At 39.5% G+C, this 20,233-nt stretch overlaps 1 protein-coding gene across 1 annotated transcript in view; it reads right to left on the bottom strand.

Annotated features, from left to right (window-relative positions):
• Positions 1-20,233, bottom strand: part of COL1A2 (collagen type I alpha 2 chain) — a 40,333-nt gene that overhangs the window by 7,375 nt on the left and 12,725 nt on the right. The window contains exons 16-41 of the mRNA XM_040591801.1: positions 18,259-18,312; positions 16,862-16,960; positions 16,737-16,781; positions 16,530-16,628; positions 15,928-15,981; positions 15,720-15,827; positions 14,795-14,848; positions 14,536-14,634; positions 13,613-13,666; positions 13,128-13,226; positions 12,283-12,336; positions 11,584-11,637; positions 11,408-11,461; positions 11,254-11,307; positions 10,395-10,439; positions 8,359-8,457; positions 7,560-7,667; positions 6,156-6,209; positions 5,539-5,592; positions 4,915-4,968; positions 4,752-4,805; positions 4,541-4,648; positions 3,500-3,553; positions 3,354-3,407; positions 1,548-1,709; positions 29-136 (exon numbers count right to left, since the gene is read on the bottom strand). Coding sequence (XP_040447735.1) covers positions 29-136; positions 1,548-1,709; positions 3,354-3,407; positions 3,500-3,553; positions 4,541-4,648; positions 4,752-4,805; positions 4,915-4,968; positions 5,539-5,592; positions 6,156-6,209; positions 7,560-7,667; positions 8,359-8,457; positions 10,395-10,439; positions 11,254-11,307; positions 11,408-11,461; positions 11,584-11,637; positions 12,283-12,336; positions 13,128-13,226; positions 13,613-13,666; positions 14,536-14,634; positions 14,795-14,848; positions 15,720-15,827; positions 15,928-15,981; positions 16,530-16,628; positions 16,737-16,781; positions 16,862-16,960; positions 18,259-18,312 — 1,935 coding nt within the window. The remainder of the gene's footprint in view (positions 1-28; positions 137-1,547; positions 1,710-3,353; positions 3,408-3,499; positions 3,554-4,540; positions 4,649-4,751; positions 4,806-4,914; positions 4,969-5,538; positions 5,593-6,155; positions 6,210-7,559; positions 7,668-8,358; positions 8,458-10,394; positions 10,440-11,253; positions 11,308-11,407; positions 11,462-11,583; positions 11,638-12,282; positions 12,337-13,127; positions 13,227-13,612; positions 13,667-14,535; positions 14,635-14,794; positions 14,849-15,719; positions 15,828-15,927; positions 15,982-16,529; positions 16,629-16,736; positions 16,782-16,861; positions 16,961-18,258; positions 18,313-20,233) is intronic.

The following is a 20,233-nucleotide window of genomic DNA, read 5'->3' on the forward strand; positions in this document are numbered from 1 at the left end:
AAAAGCAGTTAACTAGTCATATACTCACTGTTGCTCCAGAGATGCCTGGAAGACCACGTTCTCCCCGAGAGCCAGGCAGACCAAGGATACCAGGAGCACCAAGAATACCCTGAGGACCTGGGCTACCAGGTGGACCCTATGATATGAAAGGAATGTTATTTATATTAATAGAGAAAAATCAGTAAATATGGCCCTCCATATTTCTCATTTGTTTTGCTCTGTAACAGTATGAACTGCTTTTCAAGGATCTCAATGTGTGTCAATGCTAGCTCCTGCATAGAAGAAGGCACAACCAAGCCACAAGACTTTAAACTCCAAAGCTATAGGTCTGTGAGAATGTAATGCTGGTTATACTCCCCTCACTACTGTTTTCCAGTGGAAATGCTGTTTCTGACAACACTATACACATGCTTTTTCCTTTCCCATTCACTAACAGTCGGTGATGCATGAAAACTGGAGAGTATCCAGTAAGAGAAGACGACTATGTGAGGGGATTCCATAGTGAAGAGACTGATCATCTGAGACCGATCATGAGACAGTCTTAGAAGACATCTAGGTGGTATCTGACCTCTCCAAGCAACACTTAAGAGTTCTCTCTGATCATTTGAAAAGTAAAAAGTTTGTTTAATTAAGTGACTTTTCCATTTTCTTGAAATCTGAGCATATATGGTGCTAAACTTGGCATTAGTGATCAACCTGACAGATTACCCTAAATTATTACCCTAACTTACAGTCAGGCCTACTAGTTAAATGTTTTTCATAACTGAAATTAAGTGAGAACATAACAATTAGAAAATGTATTGCTTTATACTGGACATGGAAGGGCAAATTTTCAATTATCACCTACAAAATTTTAACATACACGTCTGACAGTGACACTGAAGATTTCATTCTTAGCTGCAACTTCTGCAGATCACAAAAGAAATTTCTGTAATTTTTTTATTGAGAAACAATTGGGTGGTAATTCACACAGCTGTACTTCCATAAGACCAAAACGTGTCTGACTTTTTAAAAGTCAGTGATTTTGGATGTGGAAGCTTAAAGATCCTTAAAATTGATTTATTTATTTATGTCATTCTAAGCCAATCTAGGATCAGACAACTTTAACCTTGTGAACCCCGCAAATTAAGAGTTTCTGATGCAGTAAATGAATTGAGCTTGTTCTAAATGGATGTTCATGTGTTCCTCCTTTTTCCACCCATGATGCTCAATTTCAGAGCAGGAGACCCTGATTCCCTTTCTCAGGCTAAGCAGCAATTTCTTCTGTAGTTAGCCTTGTTGCTTTCATTTGGTCTACTTGCAGAGACATATGCAACTCACCACAAGAGTAAAGATAAAAAACCTGACCCTGAGATCAGGTTCATTTTTTATGGCATGCTTGTCAAACATGTCTACAGTTTCTTGGGTGTCAGTGGAGCTTCTACTTAAAAGCTTTATTAAACTTGTGGATAAAAGAGAAAAGCCCTTCACAAATCCCAAAAATATCTTAGAAGCCCTAACATTTACATGAAGAGAAACATTTTTAATGAGATGTGATAGTAACTTACAGCAGCACCAGCCTCTCCAGATGGACCTTTCTCACCAGCAAAACCAGGTGGGCCAGCAATACCTTGTTCACCAGTACGGCCAACTGGACCAACATCACCACGTAGACCTCTAGGACCATCTTTGCCAGCTGGGCCAGGAGGACCAGGGGGACCAGTGATGCCCTAGGATTGAGTATGAATATGATACCATTACAATATAGACCCATTAACTGGGGAGAACAGAGGTAAGTATAATTTTATGTCCCTGTACTAAAATTGTGCTTTGCAATAAACAGGTTATCAACTATTCTAAAGCAGCGACTTGTACTGGTTTTAGAAATGGATATCAGAAGAATGTTAGCTGGAATCAGAAGACTTACTGAACAGAGAGATTTATTTCTTTTACTCAGTGCAGGTGAAAGTGGCAAAATTTGGCAGGAACATACCAATTTGGAGCTGGAGACACTAATTGCAACTATAGCATCTGTGGTGAAAGTCTATTAAATAGTGATTGGTTACTGCTTATGAAGAAGTTTTTGATCATATATTTAATTAGGAATTGTTTAACTTGGACAGTGAGCTTAAGGAGCTCAAGGACAACTATAAATCGCTTTTAATGGATCCAACAGGTGGTGCTTGTTCTGCGCCCCCTGAACAGGCAGGATGTGAGCAGGACCATCCCGACAATAAAAATTGTGTGCAGCTGTGTCATGACAGTAACTCAACCATGCTCGGATGTCTGGCCGATGTCCCTGGCACGTGTGGACCTTATGGATCATAAGACAGTGCACATCTGCACTTGGCACAACTTCAGAGCTTGCATACACTAGGTATGTAAGCCAGTTTTGTTTTCGCTGCGTATAAAGGTGGGCAAGCTCTGGGACTGGGTCAGAAGCCTCGCCTACAGGTGGACCCACCACGCAGGAACTTCCCAGTTACCAAAAGGCTCCTGGCACTGGCTGCAGCGGGGCTTCCCAGCCCAAGTATGGGTCTGGATGATATTATTAAGGTGGCAGTTGGTGATGTATCCTTTTCTTAATCACTATAATGCTTTGCAGTAATGATTTTATGCATCGCTCCTATTGCTCTTTTATTGTATTGTGCATAATAACTAGTATTAATCCCTTTTCTCATATTGCATGCTATTTTCCTTTATTATGTTGTAAGATCATGATCTAGATTCATTTTTGTATTTTATTTGGAGTCCATTTTTCTTGGTATCCAGTCAGTCAGCAAAACAACACCTATGAGAAAAAAAACTCTTCCAATTCAACAGGTTTATTTGCTTTGGATACTGGGATTTACAATTTATTTAAATGCAGGGTATTAAGGAAAGAAGTGCCTTTTGGTAAAGGTTGGAAACACCTTTGAATAGAAAAAATGCAAATGTCAATTTGATATGAGAATTTTTGGCTGGAAAATAAAGCAGTAGGGATTCACATTCTTAAACACAATGAGAGGTTGCCCTGCTTGAGACAGGAGGTTGAACTGCCAATACTTTAGAGGACACAGGATAACCTTAGTATTCTTTTTCAGATAGGACATGACCTTATTCCACTCAAACAAAAGCAAAATAATGGTTTGGCATCTCAAGATGGAGAGGGATGCTTGATGGATTGTAAAAAACCCCACAAATTAAATGCCTAAATCCCACTCCGGGAGTTTAAACATTTAAGAGACTTTTTCTTATCTCATCCAGTCCTATAAGGATCTGAGGTGATTGCAGTGCAATTAGAATTTGTGTCAATGTAACAGAAATGAGGATTATCCCTAACCAATGCAATTTCTGACTTATCTCCCATTACAATTTCTTCATTAGTTACTTACAGCAGGGCCAGGAGGACCAACTCTTCCAGCAGCACCAGGGAAACCAGTCATGCCCTAAAAACAAAAGTGAAAAGGAAGACTCGTTTAAAGGAAACAATGACTTAATGAAAAGCAACGATATTAGTGCCAAAAGCCTGAAGACTTACAGGAGGACCAGCATCACCACGAGGGCCAGCAGGACCAGCAGCACCAGCAGGACCCTATGTATAAAGAATTGAAAAAGACAGATGAATCAAGCAAAAACTGTTAATGTTCCCTAGTTAAAGTAAGGGCTCTGTCTCACTCATGAAAGCTGAGGGCACTTTTGCTTTTCACTTTAACAGGAGGAGGACTGGGCACAAAATCACAATTCCTGTCTTGGTACTAGGGTAGTAAACACTCACAGAAATTTTAAATCAGTATCATAAGGACTGGTAAGAGTTGCATAAGGCATTTATGATTCAAATGAATTTGCCTTGCAAACATTAAGTGCATTTAGGCAAATCTGTAAGTCAAAACGTGAAAGACATAGGAAGGCAAAGAACAGCATGTCCTCTGTTAGCACTGTATGACTAATACAACCACATAGTGCAAGGGCCTGGTATTTCTCTATTAGAATCATACAGCAAGAACCCCAAGCCATGTCATCCTGCAACACTTTACAGTACTTGAAACAGCAGGGCCTGACTTTCTGCACCATTTCAGCCAGCTCCCCAATAACAGGCTACACACGTGAAGTAATATACACCTTTGGGCTATAAAGGTGTTAGCACACGAAAAGCCTGTGTGCAAGTGGGTGCACAGACAGATTTGCACATAAGCTTCTGGATGACTGGCTCTGAAATCAGACTGTGACAGCACATCCTGTCTTTGAGAGGAAGATATCAACATCCTCAGCTCAGAACTTACCCATAATCACCCCCTGAATGGTCCAAGATAGACTGACTTTGCTGATCTTCAGAGCAAGTTGAAAATTAATTTTTTTTCTCTTCCTTTCAGTTCCAGACTCATGATCTGAGCCCATATAAATAGATTGACAAAGTGTATAAAATGTGTGAAAATCGGTATGGTGACTCTCCTCACAGCCTAGTTTGAAATTATGTTTCTTTTTTTAATTACCTTTTCAAAATTCAAGGCTCTCAGGCTAGCATATTGCTTGCATAGTACAGTTAAGAACCATGTATTTTACAAAGACACAGTTCACTTACTGGTGGTCCAGAAGCACCAACTGGGCCAATAGCACCTGTTGGTCCAACTTCACCCTTAGGTCCTTTAGGCCCACGCTCGCCTTTAGCACCAGGCTGACCAGCTGCACCCTACAGGCAGAAAAACACACAGAATGAGGAGTTGGAAAAGCATGTAAAGGAAGTAAGAGGAATGGCATGGCATCAGTAACAGGAAAGCGCAAGCAATACTCACAGGAGGTCCAGCAAATCCACTAGGACCTACGGGACCAGGCTCACCACGTTCACCCTAAAGAGAGGACAAGGGAGAGAGAACTGGTTGGAATGGGCTTTAAAAGAACCTTTTTTTTGAACATCCCATCTTTGGCACAGGAACAGTGGTAGGAATTGCTACTTACAGGAATGCCACGGGCACCAGCAGGACCAGCAGGACCAGCAGGACCTCCTTCACCCTAAAACAGATGGTAGAAAACATTATGACACTGAGGGAAAGGCCTCACAGAACTGGGGTGATTATGTGGTACAGATGCATGTAGTAGGTCTCCCCAAGCCTCTGATGGAGAGGGTGTTACTGAAAACGCTTCTGTTCTGACCTGCCCTGTATCAATAACTTCTAATGATACTCAGACAGGATAAAAAATCATTCTGAGCTAATGTGTGGTTGTTAATCACGGTATCAAAACCTCTTCTCATAGTGTGAGGAGGATTGTGGCAATTAGCTTCAGCTGGGAAGAATTTAGACAAAGCCTAAATCAAAATCTTCTCCCCATATAACCCACTGCCATGCAGATGTGCATCCCCTCCCTGCCCTTTTACTAAAATGTTTGGGGTGCTATGGCAAACTTCACTGAATAGTTCTACAGTCCCAATAACCCTTGCCTCTCAAATCTGAAAAACTTGCAGAACTCATGCACACTAGAAAGATGGAATTGCTTTCTATGGAACTCCTTATCTTACATATTCATGTGTGGGTAAACTGTATAAACAAGCAAGACAATTTTTCATTCAAAAAGTAGACTTACCCGATCACCAGCACCACCAGCAGGGCCAGGAGCACCAATAGCACCAGGGAGACCCTACAGGTCAAGAGACAGGACACCATTTCTAACAAAATGTAAGCAGGAGTGACTACTTTTAGTATTTTTTCTTTCCTTCTGAAGACAGGTGTGTGACTTTCTTCTGGCTGTTTTCAATATAAAGGACACGTGATTTTATAAAATAAAATCAGCTATTTTTCTTCCAAAGTATGAATACAAGGATGGGCAGACAGAATCTCAAATTAATGATAACTTTGTGTGGCTTTGCAGGCTGCATTTAGAATTAGAATCAGCTGTCTGGGATGAGCTGGTGAAATTAGAGGATAATGTCACAATGAACAACTGTCTATCAAATACAAGGTTCTCTGCTAATGTCATTGCTCTGCTTGCGTGTATGAGAAGTCATCACTTTACTCTCTCCCCCCAGAAATTCAAAGATCCCTGGACAAGAGGTAACAGAATCACATTGATTTGTATCAAAAGCGAGCAGATATAAGTGGAAATGCCATGCAGTGGGAAACGTGAGTCCTGAACATCCTTTTTAGTCACTTAAGTTTGGACGTGTTGCAAGATAGACTCAAGCAGAACCAAAAGATACTTACACGAGCACCATCTCTTCCTGTTGCACCAGTATCACCTCTCAGACCTGGGGCACCCTAGAATACACAGAGGGGAAAAAAGCATTATATTGGTAATGAGCACAATAGTTTGTATGAAAGAAGTCTTGAACAGTTCACTAAGTATCCATCTATTACTTGCGTATCATACAAGATGCTTATGCTAGTTTTTGGGGGGAATGGACTTTGATTATTTTTTCATGCTTGTTGCTATGCATGTACTGATTTGCAAAGCGAGAATTTGCAGACAAAGGGGACTGACATGCTTTTCAGAATTATGAGCCTGCCTCTTTCATGGGAAACCTACTTAGTTTCCCCCAGGTGGCAAGAATTTTGAATGGAATTAAATATTCAAAAGCAAGTTAATGCATATTCCAAATAATGAATGTAAATCCCCCCTCAAAATCCCTTCTCTTTTAGTTAAGAAATAAACATATGTAAAAATTCTTTTGGGTGTTCATGTTATGCTTTCTATTTCAAGTGGGAAAACAACTGTTAAAAACATTGATGTGATATGAGTGGTCACATAAAATACCTTAAGTTTCGTGTAACAAAAAGTTGTACCCAAATAATCAATAGTGTCAAGAAATCAAACCAGCACTCTGTTCTACCTCTTTTTTAAACACATGCTGCCTTGCTGCTCCTCTGCATTAATCCACATGTCAGTACATAGTGTTTTATAAAACTTGCCAGCAATTTTCATCTTAATTTCCTTACAACTCCATTTATGCTAAATGACTATAGATTTTTTCAGTCAAAACAAATAAAGCAGTTCTAGAAATGGCAGTTGAGAGTTTATTAAATAATGAACAGAAGGGAATATAAATGAGATGTACATAACAAGATAAAAATAAATGCTATAGGTAATGATAAGGATAAAGCAGAGCTAGCAACAGGACCAGCAACCAGACTTCACAGCTCTATGTAAGGACATGCATTGGCCAAAATGTTCTCTGATTTTATAGAAAACTGATATAATCACAAAATTTTTTTAACTGATTTACATATATCATAGTCACTGCACTCTGAGCAGTCAAGAATTTGATCAGAGACTCAGTCTTTTGAGATCAATAGGCCCACTCCTGCTATGAAGCCTGTACTCAAGGACAGATTTAGTATTTCTTCAGTAAAGATAAGCTCATCGTTAACCAATCCTGTAAAGAACTAACTGTCTCTTAAACCAATTCCAAATGCTGAGCAAAAATCAAAATCCAACCTTAGAGAAAACTGTCAGTCTGTTAGACCAACAAAATCTCTACGTATTAAGTAATACAGTTTTACTGTAAATAAGAGTCACATTGGGGTAACCTGCAGGTTTATTTAAGTAAATGAAATTCAAGCATCTCCCAAACCTGTGCATGCACTAACAAAGTAGGTTGCCCAGCTTACCTTTTCACCCTTGCCTCCTGGAACACCAGCAACACCTCTCTCTCCTGGAATTCCACCAGGGCCAGCAGGACCAGGACCACCAGCAGCACCAACATTGCCAGGCTCACCCTAGCAGCAACAGCATATCATTTAAGAGAAAGTCAAATCATTCACAGAATTTGGACCAAAATTCTGTCATCACTACTTTGTCCATCATTCTGCTTGCTTGTAAGCAGCATGAGTTGTAGCATTTTGTCTTAAATGATTGTTCTTATTTTACTTTTACAGCTAGTGAAGATGCCAGACATGAACGCTTTCTCTGATTGTGTGGGCTCCCGAGGTTTTAGAGTGTCCCATATTCCAAGCTAAACTTCTGTAGAAAGACTACTCATGAAAATCTTGAAAAGTGTGACCGCTTATTACTGCGCCAATGTTTTGGGGAAAATATTGCTTACTAGACACAAGAACTTCAAGTGTATAAGTAGAGGTGAGTACAAATAGAAGTCAGCATGAATTTTGGCCGAAATCTTGGACCCTATCTCAAAACTGAATAATAGTACACCCAGCTGACAAACTGCATTCAAACTGAGTCCAAACGGGAGTTTCCCTCCCATCATCTATAGTGCTAAACATAAACACCTTTAATATTAGTGTGGACTAGCTAGGATGGAGCTTTACCACTTGAAAAAAATGACCCAAGGCTATGGTGTATAGATAACTACCTATTACCTGTAATCACTTATGCTCTTAGGAACGAAGGTTTTGAATTGCCTTCATCAGGAATTCAACAGCAAGGCAATGGCAGCTGACAAAGGCATACCTTGTTACCATCAGGGCCCGGTGGACCAGATGGACCACGGCTTCCAATGGGACCAGCAGGACCAACAGCACCACTTTCACCAGGAGGACCACGTTCACCCTGCAGGAGACAGTCCGATTTGAGTTTTTCCTTGAATTGTTCTGTAGCTTAGAGGTTTAAAAGCACTGACGAGTAGCAACAACAATGTGATGCATTTTTATCTGAACAAACCATTAAGAGCTGCATTAGAACTGTGCAGATACTAACTAAACTGGCCACATGAACTGGCTCTAGCTTTTGATACAAATGTAGCAAAATGAAGTACTGAAGTCTTGCATCATGGTAACAGCTGACAGTACAGGTACTTCTTGAACACAGATTTTGGCTACTGTGCTCATTCTGGTAACAGTCTTGCATTCTACTGTCAAAAGGAGCTTCTGATAGAAATTCGAGGACAGAGAATGGATTCTAGTGAAATTTGAGCCATACTAACTTGCAAACAATTATTTTTGCAGTGGCAAGTGCCTGGTGAATATTGGACAGTAAAAGTGACAGCTAAAGCACAGTAACGTGACCTGTATATTATAACAGGTATACAGATAAATTCTGAAACAGAAGTCACCTGGAAACATGGAATTAGAAACATAGAAACTGGGCTTAAATGCACAGTAGATCTATCAAAGATGGAAATATAGTTTTACTAAATTGCAGTGTGATCAAGCTGGAACCTCAGTGAATAATCTGAGGCAGAGGAGGAAGAAAGGTATTTATGAAATATGCAGATATCACAAAGGTGGAATCTCTTGTCAACAGGAAGAAGAGTTGGCATACTACACAGGAAGAAGAGAATAACCTGCTGGATAGCTGTCACAGTAGAATTGCAACAAAATTCAAGAATGCAAAGTACCATGCCATTTATTTAGGCAACAAAAATGAGCATTTGTGCTGTAAATGGGAGTTTCACCTGGTGAAGGTGACAGAAAGGGAAAGGTGATAGCCAATAGTCACAAAATGATGTGAACATGAAAAAGGCAAATGTGGTCTGGCATAAGCAGTGAGGTATTTTTAGGAAACATTAATTTTGTAGCACAAAGCATCAGCAAGACCCAGTTTGGAATACTGAATGAAATACACCCTGACTGGGTACAAGATGCTGAAGGCAAACTAGAGCAGAGACAGGTAACTGCTACTACAATGATACAGGGAACTCAGCTTGGATATATTGGCAAAACGAAAGTTTAAAGAGGACATGGTTACTAACACAGCCTCAGGTAACGAAATATAGGGAGGAAAAGCACTGTTTAAACTGATTGATATGACTGCTAAGAGTGAATGGGAATATTTGTCATGAATACATTTAGCCTGGAAGTCAGAAGAAAAGAGGAAGCAACAGAAGCAGTTTAAATATCAACCTCTTTACAGGTCAATTTGGAAAGCAAATAATTAATCGAGCATTTCATAAACTACTCACTGCTCTGCATAAATGGGACCTTCCTGCCATGCAGGAAGGCCTCCACACAAAGCTCTTTACAGATGTTTATTCACAGTGCAGGAATGAAGGGAAGTGGGGGGCAGTATCTTCCAATGACTATTCCAGGCTCTGGATTCAGCCCACCATTTGTTCCAAGACATTACATGGGAGGCAGGAGCTGGCTAGCAAGGGATACTATCACTGAAATGGTCAGGCTAAGAAGGTCTGTGCGCAGGCACTGGAGATGAAAATTCTCATATGCCCGAAGCCTCAGTGTAATGCTGCAGGACCAGTCTTCTGCCACCCGCAATCTCATTGTGAGGTTCATTAACATAGGAAATCGTTACCTGGGTAATATTCATATTGCTTATCTAGAAGTTTACTAACACTGACAACTATTGTGTTCTATAATCATACAACCTGACACCTGCATAGAGCAGAGAAAATTCTCCCTCCTTCCTGGGAGTCTACTGCAATACACTATTCTGTAACTGAGAAGGGCCGCTTGTCTTCAGAAACATAGCTACTATTATTACTGAACACATTATTAAAACAATCTGTGTTAGATGCCAAATGAGTTACTCACTCTTGGGCCAGCAGGACCAGGGACGCCAAACTCACCATGAAGACCCTAGAAGAGAGTAGATGCATTGGTAAAGTTTATTTCTGTAGCAAAATTATTAGCTTAAGTTTTGTTTCTTAGCAGTAAATAGAAAGGCTTCTCAAACTGCAGCAGCATATTGAAAATCTTCAGACTAAAACCAGTCTTTAAAATACACAGAAATAAACCCTTTTCATATAGCTGCACAGTATCTCAAAGCACACCTGAGAGAATTTCTTATCTGAAGAAAGAGTTAGCTATTAAATTCCAAGCTCATTTTTCAGGTACATACAACGTAAACTCTTTTACAGAGACACAGAGAAATGTAAATATACATGTTAAAGGTGGTTTTGACACACAGGATGCACAATTGGCAGATTACATCACACGCTGTAACTGAGCAGAACCTAGAGCCCGAATTACCACTGAGCTACCTCAGTTGTATGCCCTTGTAAATTCACTGAAATCAACTGAGGTGCAGCAAAAGCATATAATTGGAGTAACGCAGGTTAGATTGAACCTTGAAGATTTCAAAAGAAATTCAAAGTAAAATATTTTTCATGTACTGTCTTGTCTTTTGGGTGAGGGGGCATGCATTATTGCTGCTTAAGGCCTGAAAAGCAAAAGGACTGGCTTTGCTCAGTTTCAAACCAAAACTTTGAAACAAGAACTATGTTGCAAGTTCCAATGGACCTTCTTCATTTGCGGCTAGCCTTAACAAAAGGAACTATTAAAATTTGCATATAGCACAGATTGCTTTGTTTTGTCACCACATGTGCAATTGTAAACATAATGCTTATGCAATGCCTGCCCCTACTTGTGGAGTACTGTATCTGTCACTCACCCTTTCGCCTGGTTTACCAGCTTCACCAGCTGGACCCGAGGGACCTGGCAGACCCTAAGGGTAAAGAAACAAGAATACAAATAACGTTAGGGCAGAAGCACTTCCTGCTTTTGTAAACCATAGATAAAATCGAGCAGATCACGTAGTTACTTACCTGGAAGCCAGGAGGGCCAGCAGGACCTTGTTCACCCTTTCCACCTTGGTTACCCTAGATGGAATGAAAAACAGGTGATTAACTTGGAAGAAGAAATAAAGGAAAATGGATTTTAAAAAGGGAAATCCCATTAATGAAAAGTCACAAATTGGATTTGTATGGAAGCTGTTACTTACAGTGACTCCAGGAGGACCTTGAGCACCGTTGTTTCCCTCTGGACCAGGAGCACCCTAAATGTGTTCAAGTAGAAATCTGCTATCAAAGTTTTGATTTGTTATGAACAACAGGTCTCTAAAGTGATTCTGTGCCAAAACAAAGGTCTCCAGCTATGTATTTTGAAATTAACTACTCGTAGGAGCTTCACTGACAAAGGGTACTAAATACATTTACAATTTTAAATCCTGGTGATTGTTTTAGTTATTGCAGCACGTTCATCTTTAAGGGAATTTCTTTTGGAAATACAGATTACAGGAACCTTGTGGATAGCATTTTTCCCATAACAGACCAATTACTTGGTCCCTTAAATGGAAGAATTAGTAAGTTTCAACTATCAATAAGAAGCTGGAAATTTACAGCATAAATTAGAAACTATACACTGTCCTCAAAAATTTTCATGAGGAGTGCTATTTTTTCCTCTTCATAGGAAGCTAATAACCCATAATTGATTACCCAATTAATACTCAAGAAGGGTAGTTTTAATTTATTCCTTAAGCAATTGTCACCACTGACATGAGGCTAGATGAATGCACTCCCAAGTGCTTTTCTATTTCTTCATCTATTCACGCTTGCACAAGATTCATGCTATCTTATTACAGAGGTTTTGAAAATCTACATTTTTCTTTCTGGAGGCTGATAAAGAAAACATATCCACATACCCGTGGGCCAGCAAGACCAACATTGCCTTTTTCACCAGGTTTGCCAGGTTCACCCTGAAGTTGAAAGAAAAAGATACAAAAGTTAACCAAGACTTCAGAATAGATTCAGTTTAAACTACTGAACAGAGACTGATAGTCTCCTTGCCAGAAGATTTATTGTAATATTTCTTTAATCCTGATTAAAACACCCACAAGCTCCATCTGCCCTGTTGAACCACTTTGCAATAATAGCTCAAAAAGAGATGTTCTTCTTTTCAGAATTCTATTCCTTTATTTTTTGAGATTATAATTCATGACACTCTGCATAGCAGCCTATGCAATACACTATATATATATGTATCTGCATGTGTATGTATAGCCATGCCACAAATTCAGGAGATGATTATCGTTATTTCTGGCCTCTGTGTGACAAGTCAAGAGCCCCACTGATCACTGGTAGCTCTTCTTCTAAATTGAATGAGCTTTGGAATATGCTCCATAAATAACAATACTATGGAAATAAAACTTAGGCTTGCTTGGTAGCCATCCTTGACAGAACTTTTACTGAACTGTACATACAGAAATGCTAAAATGAACATGCAGAAATTATAATACAAACATATATTATCATAATCACTTCAATGTCCAAATATTCCTAAACTAATTAAATTGTTTTGCATATGTTTAATCATACTTTATATAACTGGAAATTATTTAAAACTGAACTCTTGGAAGTAAGTGGATGACATCCAATAAGCAGTACTGGAGAATACAGGGAAATGTGTTTGATTGTTAGTTAGTTGGGTACCTACAGATTAGTCTCAAAGTATCTTCATAGTAATAGAAAGTTCCTGTAGTGTACTTACAGTGGGACCTTTTGGTCCAGGGAATCCAATGTTGCCAGGCTCACCTCTATTACCAGCTGGACCGATTGGCCCAACCCTACCATCTGCTCCAGGGAAACCCTAGAAAAAGAAATCATACTATTAGATGGCTGGGGTAATTTATAACTAGAGTTCAGTTTTAGGAGAAGTGTGTACTGAGAGGAAGAAAATGCCATTTAACTCTTAAACGTTGTTTATACATTGCGTGCTCATGCATTCCTCCATTTTTCTCATTTTGTACAAGTGTATTTATTCTTCCCCTTTGAGAACACAGACCTGATCTGAGACCCACAGAAATGAGTGGGAAGTTTCTCATTGATCTTCTGAGTAACATGGTAGTAAAATTTTGCTGGTTTTACACTGAGTTGTGATAGAGCTCGGTACAGAGATCTCTCCTTTTTAAAATCTCATTTTATGTCTATGTTTCACGTGCAATGGGGAAACAGAATGAAAAGCAAGGTACTTACAACAGGACCTTCCTTGCCAGCAGGGCCTGGGCTTCCAGGCTGACCTGGGAGACCCTGAGAAAGGAAAGGATTCATGTTTTTGGAAGGAAACCGAGTCACCCAAGAGTTAACCAAAATGTTTTTTCTACATATGCGCATACACACACAGAGATGCCAAATTATCAACACACACTGTGGAAACAGGACTGTATGTCCTATCAAGTTTACATCTAAAACACACTAAAGTTCAATTTGGTGGTGCATGCTCCCATGCCAGTTGAAAATCAGTATAGGTAAGTACCTGTTCCAATCAGATAAACTCATTTAGCTCTGTTTTAGCAGAGAAGGTGCTCAAATGGTTGCAGATGCTTAACAGTTCACATGTGCATTGAAAACTTTCACTTCATGGGGTGGGGTAGGAAGAGAAAATGTAGATTAAAGAGGATAAACGACAATGACACGGACATAAGCTGGCTGCAGCCAGTACCACTAAAAGTGGATGGCTGTTCTCAGTGAAATACTTTGCAAAATAAAATTGAAATAACTGGGATCAGCCATCTCACATCATTTTAGTAGGGTTTGCTTTTCTTTTAGTTAAAGGGGACACACACATTTCAACTGTGACGTTAATGATCACATTCTATAAATTTTTGCAAGTGGAACCCTCTTTCAGAAGTCAAGGCAGCACCCAGTACAAGAGGGAACTGCTCCATGACAAGGCAATCAAATGCTACCACATACAAAGAAACTGATTTCAATAAACATTTTGATGCTTCTTAATCATTTCCTCATGGATGTTTTTTCAACAGAATGGTGGAAGTACCCTAATTGTGGTTAGCACAGGCTGAATTTTTGCAGTTGGATTTCTGAGTAATTTTGTCCCTAAATTTTAAGTAATTTTCTTTTTGCACAGTTCAAACTTACACCACAGAGTTCAAACTTACTCTTGGACCCATAAGACCAGGCTCACCAGGACGGCCACCATCACCACTAGGACCTTTAGCACCAACAGGACCACTAGGACCACGGTTACCAGCAGGTCCCTACCAAAATAAATAAGTAAGTTTATTTAAAATATTTAAAAATAAAATATATTTTAATTTAAATATTTAAATTAAAATGTAAACAATGTATTTAAAAAAAGCATCACACATCCTTATATAAAAGATGTTTTAGAAATAGTGACCCAGACAAAAGTCTTACCATGACACCAGCTCTGCCATCAGCTCCAGGGAGACCACGAGATCCAGGCACACCCTGCAAGTGACCACAACATAAATCAAGAAAAGGAAAGAAATAAATCTGTTCCTGTAAGGTGTATAGTGCTTGCTAAATTTCAGCCTTCCAAGCAGGCTTGCTGAATTCGAGGTAAGTGCAGCTCTACACACACCTCTGTGCAAATACACGTTGTGAAAGAAATCTCTCTCATTTCCTTTAGATTTCTTTAAGTTCCACTCTGCTTGTATCAGAGCATTTTCAGTGTTCACTGAAATCTAATAGTGGGCTCTAGCCAGCAGCTAGGATCCCACAGCCTGGTCCACACAGTTTCACCTTCACTTCTCTGTAGAGAGTTACTGGTTTCTCTATGACTCTGTACACCCTACCCAAGGTGCAATACTGAATCTTTACCTCTACCAAAAAAATCTAGTGGAAGCACTTCTATTTTCCCTATTATTTTCCTGTGAATTATTTTCCTGCATGAAGCCACATGTCTCCTGAAGTTTAGAGTGGTTTCCTCGCCCAGTGAAAAGGGTACTAGGCACCCTTGAAGACACTGAATTAAAACCTTTTGCCTCACATTATGTGTGAGCCAATTATCTGTTTTAAGCAGTTAAATCCCATCACAAAGCTTTAAGAGTAATCAAAGATAATTCACTAAGTATTACACAATGGATAAATCAAAGCAACCTGTAATTACTTCAGGGATAAGATAGTAAACAGCATTAATACAAAGCAAATGTAGGTGTGGTTCCAACTAATCAAAAGGCTCAGAACTGCAAATGATCTTTGCTTAGCAGAATTAATGTAAATTTAATTACTCATAATTACTTAATTTGCCTTTGTGACTGTAGCTTTATTTCCTCTTTCCTTTTTGCTTCTACTTCTGGAACATGAAAAGAAAACCTACTCTTAGACCAGCAGGGCCCGGGGGACCAGCAGAGCCAGGTTCACCAGTGCTGCCTCTCTTGCCTTCCTCACCACTAGGACCAGGAGGGCCAGCGGGTCCAGCAGCACCCTATTTCAGGAAAACAGAGAAAACGAAGAAATAAGATACTGCGTTGCAGATGCTACCAGACTTTTTCATTGAAGAAACCTTCACATGTTGCCATACTTACAGGCTCACCCTTGTTACCACTTTCTCCCTTGGCACCAGCTGGGCCTGGTTCACCCTAGAGTCCAAAACAAAAAGACACCATAGAATTAAGCATCATTTTAAAAAAAGTCTCTCTTCTACCTGGACAACTTTTTCATGAATAAAAAAACTTTTTAATCATGCAATGCCATGCCTGCCTCTGTTGCAATAAATGGTCAATTAACATAACTGTATTTTTGACTTAACAGGCATGAAAACAAAGATGCTTATTAAAGATGCTTAGGAATGACAGTAATTGAACTACGACACATTCAGGGTTGGTTCCTCTACTGAGGATACACACTGATGGCCAGATCGTGAGACTGCTGCCACATCTCTCCACACTATCAACATGGACAGAGCTTAACAGTCCTTGCACTCAAAGGGAGCGCAAAGTAAACCTCTTCAGTCTCAGCATCTGAAGCAAGCAGTGAGACACAGAAATTAACTACAATGTTAAAATATAGTGGAGCAAGAAAAAGTGGCTGCATTAAATACAAAAACGTATCCAGAGGAAACCTTTTACAACTGTGCACACTGTGTCCAATTTTCAAATGAATACATGCAATATAAAGGGACACTTACAACAAGACCTCTAGCACCACTAGGACCAGCAGGGCCAGGAGGACCAGGAATACCACGGGGACCGGGCAGACCAGGAGCACCAGCAACACCAGGAAGACCCTGCCCAACAGAGGGGGAAAAAAGGTATTATGAGCCCATTATCTTCTCCGTTGCATTAATTGCATTGGTATTTTTAGAGCAAACAAGTGTGAGTATGGCTGTACTTACAGCTGCACCTTTAGCCCCTGGAAGACCATTGGCACCAGGATTGCCCTGTTAAAGAGAACAATACTGGTTAATTCAGTCTCACATTCACTCATCTGACAACAGATAAAGTCTGGCAAGTTACTCACTGGAGGGCCAACAGGACCACTAGAACCGGGAAGTCCAATCTCTCCTCTTGGACCAGCAGGACCACTGGGACCAACATTACCAGCAGGTCCAATTTCACCCTGTTTGAGAGAAAGACAAATCCCTCTATCAGTGTACACAGCATTAGGGCAATAGCAGAGCAATCCTCTATTAGCCTGACATTAAGACAATCTGAGATAGATATATATTCCCACTTCAGAGGCCAAAAGATCAAGGAGCTGAGAGTTTTATTGGATTTTAAAGGCACTGAAAAAAATCACGTCTAGCAAGGCTCCATTGAAGCTGATGGCTAGCACGGGTGCAACAGATGCTTAGTATATCTAAGAAGCTACATTACCGCTGAGGATTACACAGAACGTTGATCAAGAAAAATCAGAATTACGACTCCCGTCTTATCTGCAGCCATGTGCCTCCAGCATTGGCCTGAGATGCCTCACTGTATGAGTCCTAACTGACTATTATCTTGCAACTTAAGATGACATTTGCACTGATGCAAAATGATGCCTGAACAGAGTGCTGTAGGATAGTGTTCACAGCGAAGTAAATGACAGGAATAAGGTTCTTGGTTTTACTCTCAGAAACTTGTATTCACTAAGACTACTACAAAAAATATAATAACAACTTCAGCAATTCTCTAAGTACTCAGAGTTCACCCTGGATACACAGGCAGTCTTCTTGTGACATTACATGCTGTAACATTCTCATCTGCATCAGAGAAGACTTCATGGTTTCCAAATGTCTTGCCTTTTGATAAGACTAACCAGAATGGGATATCAATTTTTTCTCATCCTCCCTGCAGTTAATATTAAGAGGGCTAGCAAGCAATGCTCTATTTTCTTCTAAAGGTGGATCAAGGTAAGACCAGGTAAAAATGCTAAGATCTGAGCAATAAACTGAATCATCTAAGTTATAGTCTGAAAGAGCAAAATGGTACTGCCCTAAACCTGAAAAGTTACCATTTCTCCATTGTAGTTTCAAGAACATAGGTTGGAAGGAGCCTGATACTCAACTGCAGCTTCTTGGTCCTCTACTACTTCTGTAGTGATATAACCTGCTACTTTGCTTATTTACCATGATTCATGTCACTCTTTGAAAGTGTATACCACTGTAACACATAGGAAGCAGTAAAAAAAAAAAAGTTATGTGTCTTCCTGAACCTAACTAACATCAATCTTCAGCTGTGAAATAACTGCTGTATTTTAATTTAGCATTCATATATGATGTTTTCCAAATACTGTAGGCATTAATCTTCATCCTATCTGTAACTGGTAAGAAAGCACTTCCATTTCAGAGAGGGTGTTTTTTTGCTGCTTAGCAATACTAGTTACTATATTTCATTTTCACTGTCAAATGTACCAGTAGAAACAGATGTTCGTACCTTAGCACCAGGAGCACCTGGGAAGCCTGGAGGACCAGCAGCACCAATAGGGCCCTAGGAAATGAAAGGGAAGCAGATGTCTAAAGGTATTCAGTCATGACACAAACATCTTGCTTACTGAAAAGAACAGATTAAAAAAAATAATGCACATTTACTTAGATGCTGCTGCACATTATTATCTCATAATATTGGTTGCCTTTTGCAACTCCAAACTGACAGAGCTGGTTCACTACAAATAGTTAAAAGCAAGGTCAATGCTGAAAAACATTTGCAGAGCAGCTACAAAATTGTGAATTTACCAGCAACAACTGGTAAAACCTTGCCTTGAGGTCAAACACCTGAGAAAGAATAAACAGAGGATGGGCAGAGGCAGGGATCTGCAAAGCAAGATGTCTTGCTGTACAGTCCCACAATGAATGAAGGGGAGCACTACATCCTGCAAATGCAAGTCTTGGGTGGCTATTTCCGACACATTTACTGTGCAGGTGTAACTGCATATGCTTTCACACCAGTAGTCCTTCTGAACTACTACCACACACAAAAATCCTGTGTTAATGATAGCATTTGTCCTTTACACATGGGAAGAAGGTTAGTAAGATACCTGCAACCACCTATTGTTATAAACTGGGTACCTGGAATTCTCACTGGTTTTGCATAAGCTAAGAAAAAAAAGACCAAATGTCCTTTGAGATATGTATGAAAATATAAACTTCAGAATTTCCATTGCAGTGACTCTTTTTATGCTTTAAATTCTCAGTGGCAAGGAGAATAAAGTATTTATTTCTGGTTTAGTTTTAAAAAAGTACATTAGTAAGTGCTATGCAGAATGCTTGCAGCATCATAACCTAAGTATGTCTAAAATAATTTTAGCCTGGCATAGACACTCAGACTCAATGCAACTCCCTGCTGCTGACCATTCAGAGTAACACCTTCGCAATCTCCAGCTCCAGAATATTTTTGTTACAGAAGTCAGTTTCCTTTAGGATAGTTAAAATGTTTTGGTTCTATTATGAAGTATGACATCAGATCTCAGCTATAAGGTCTTTATTTACCTGCAATTTAAATGCCAAATCACATATATTTTTAAATATCCCATATGGAAGAGCTGAAGTGAAATTCACACCTATGCTAATGTTCTACTCTGTTGAAGTATGACAGATGTTTGAAGTGACAAGGAGTATTAAAATCAAACCTAACAAATTTAACAAACCCAAGTATGACTTCACCACTGACTCAAATTCTGAAGGCAGAAAGGAAAAACTATTCTGGGCTATGGCTGATTTTTTTACAGCTTCAAAACTATACCCTTGTACACACATTTATTTCACTGAAATAAATGGGGTTTATTGAAGTCAGTGGTATGCTATAGCAACGCTTAACTCCTTTTAAACTGACAGATCTGCACTGGATTAGCACTTATTAGAGCAGTTGTTGTTTACCAGCCTGATCAGGACAGTTGGATCTTTATTGGCCTTTCATGCTAGATCACGTAACTCAGGTATCAGTGGTGAATGAAAAAGGTTAGCCTCTCAGTCAGACAGGACAATGTTGCAGGTGCAAAGCTGTGTCCTGGAGTGCATATAACAGTTTCAGGATGTATATAATTATAGTAATCTGCAATGTGTGCATGGTATGTATCTGTTAAAAAGTGTAAAGTCTCTTTTGTTTTGGTATGGGAACTGTTCTGTTACGCTGCTGGAAATGAGAATTCTGTTCACTGGGTGTTTTCCTATGAACTAACCAGTGCAAATGAGAGAATATTTGGTTCCTTTGATACAGATGTGTTTAATACAAATCCTGAGACTCTCAGGATATTGTCTACAAAGGGTTTATGTTTTGTTAATTCTTTTTTTTTGATGGTATGATAAGCAACAAAGAACTGTTTTAAAAATGTCTACACAATTAACTTCTTGGAAACCCAAGAAATCCTCTATAAACAGAAAGAGGGACACAAAGCCTAACTGAACCACATTGT

Source organism: Falco naumanni, chromosome 4 (assembly GCF_017639655.2).
Source record: "Falco naumanni isolate bFalNau1 chromosome 4, bFalNau1.pat, whole genome shotgun sequence".
Taxonomy (NCBI): domain Eukaryota; kingdom Metazoa; phylum Chordata; class Aves; order Falconiformes; family Falconidae; genus Falco; species Falco naumanni.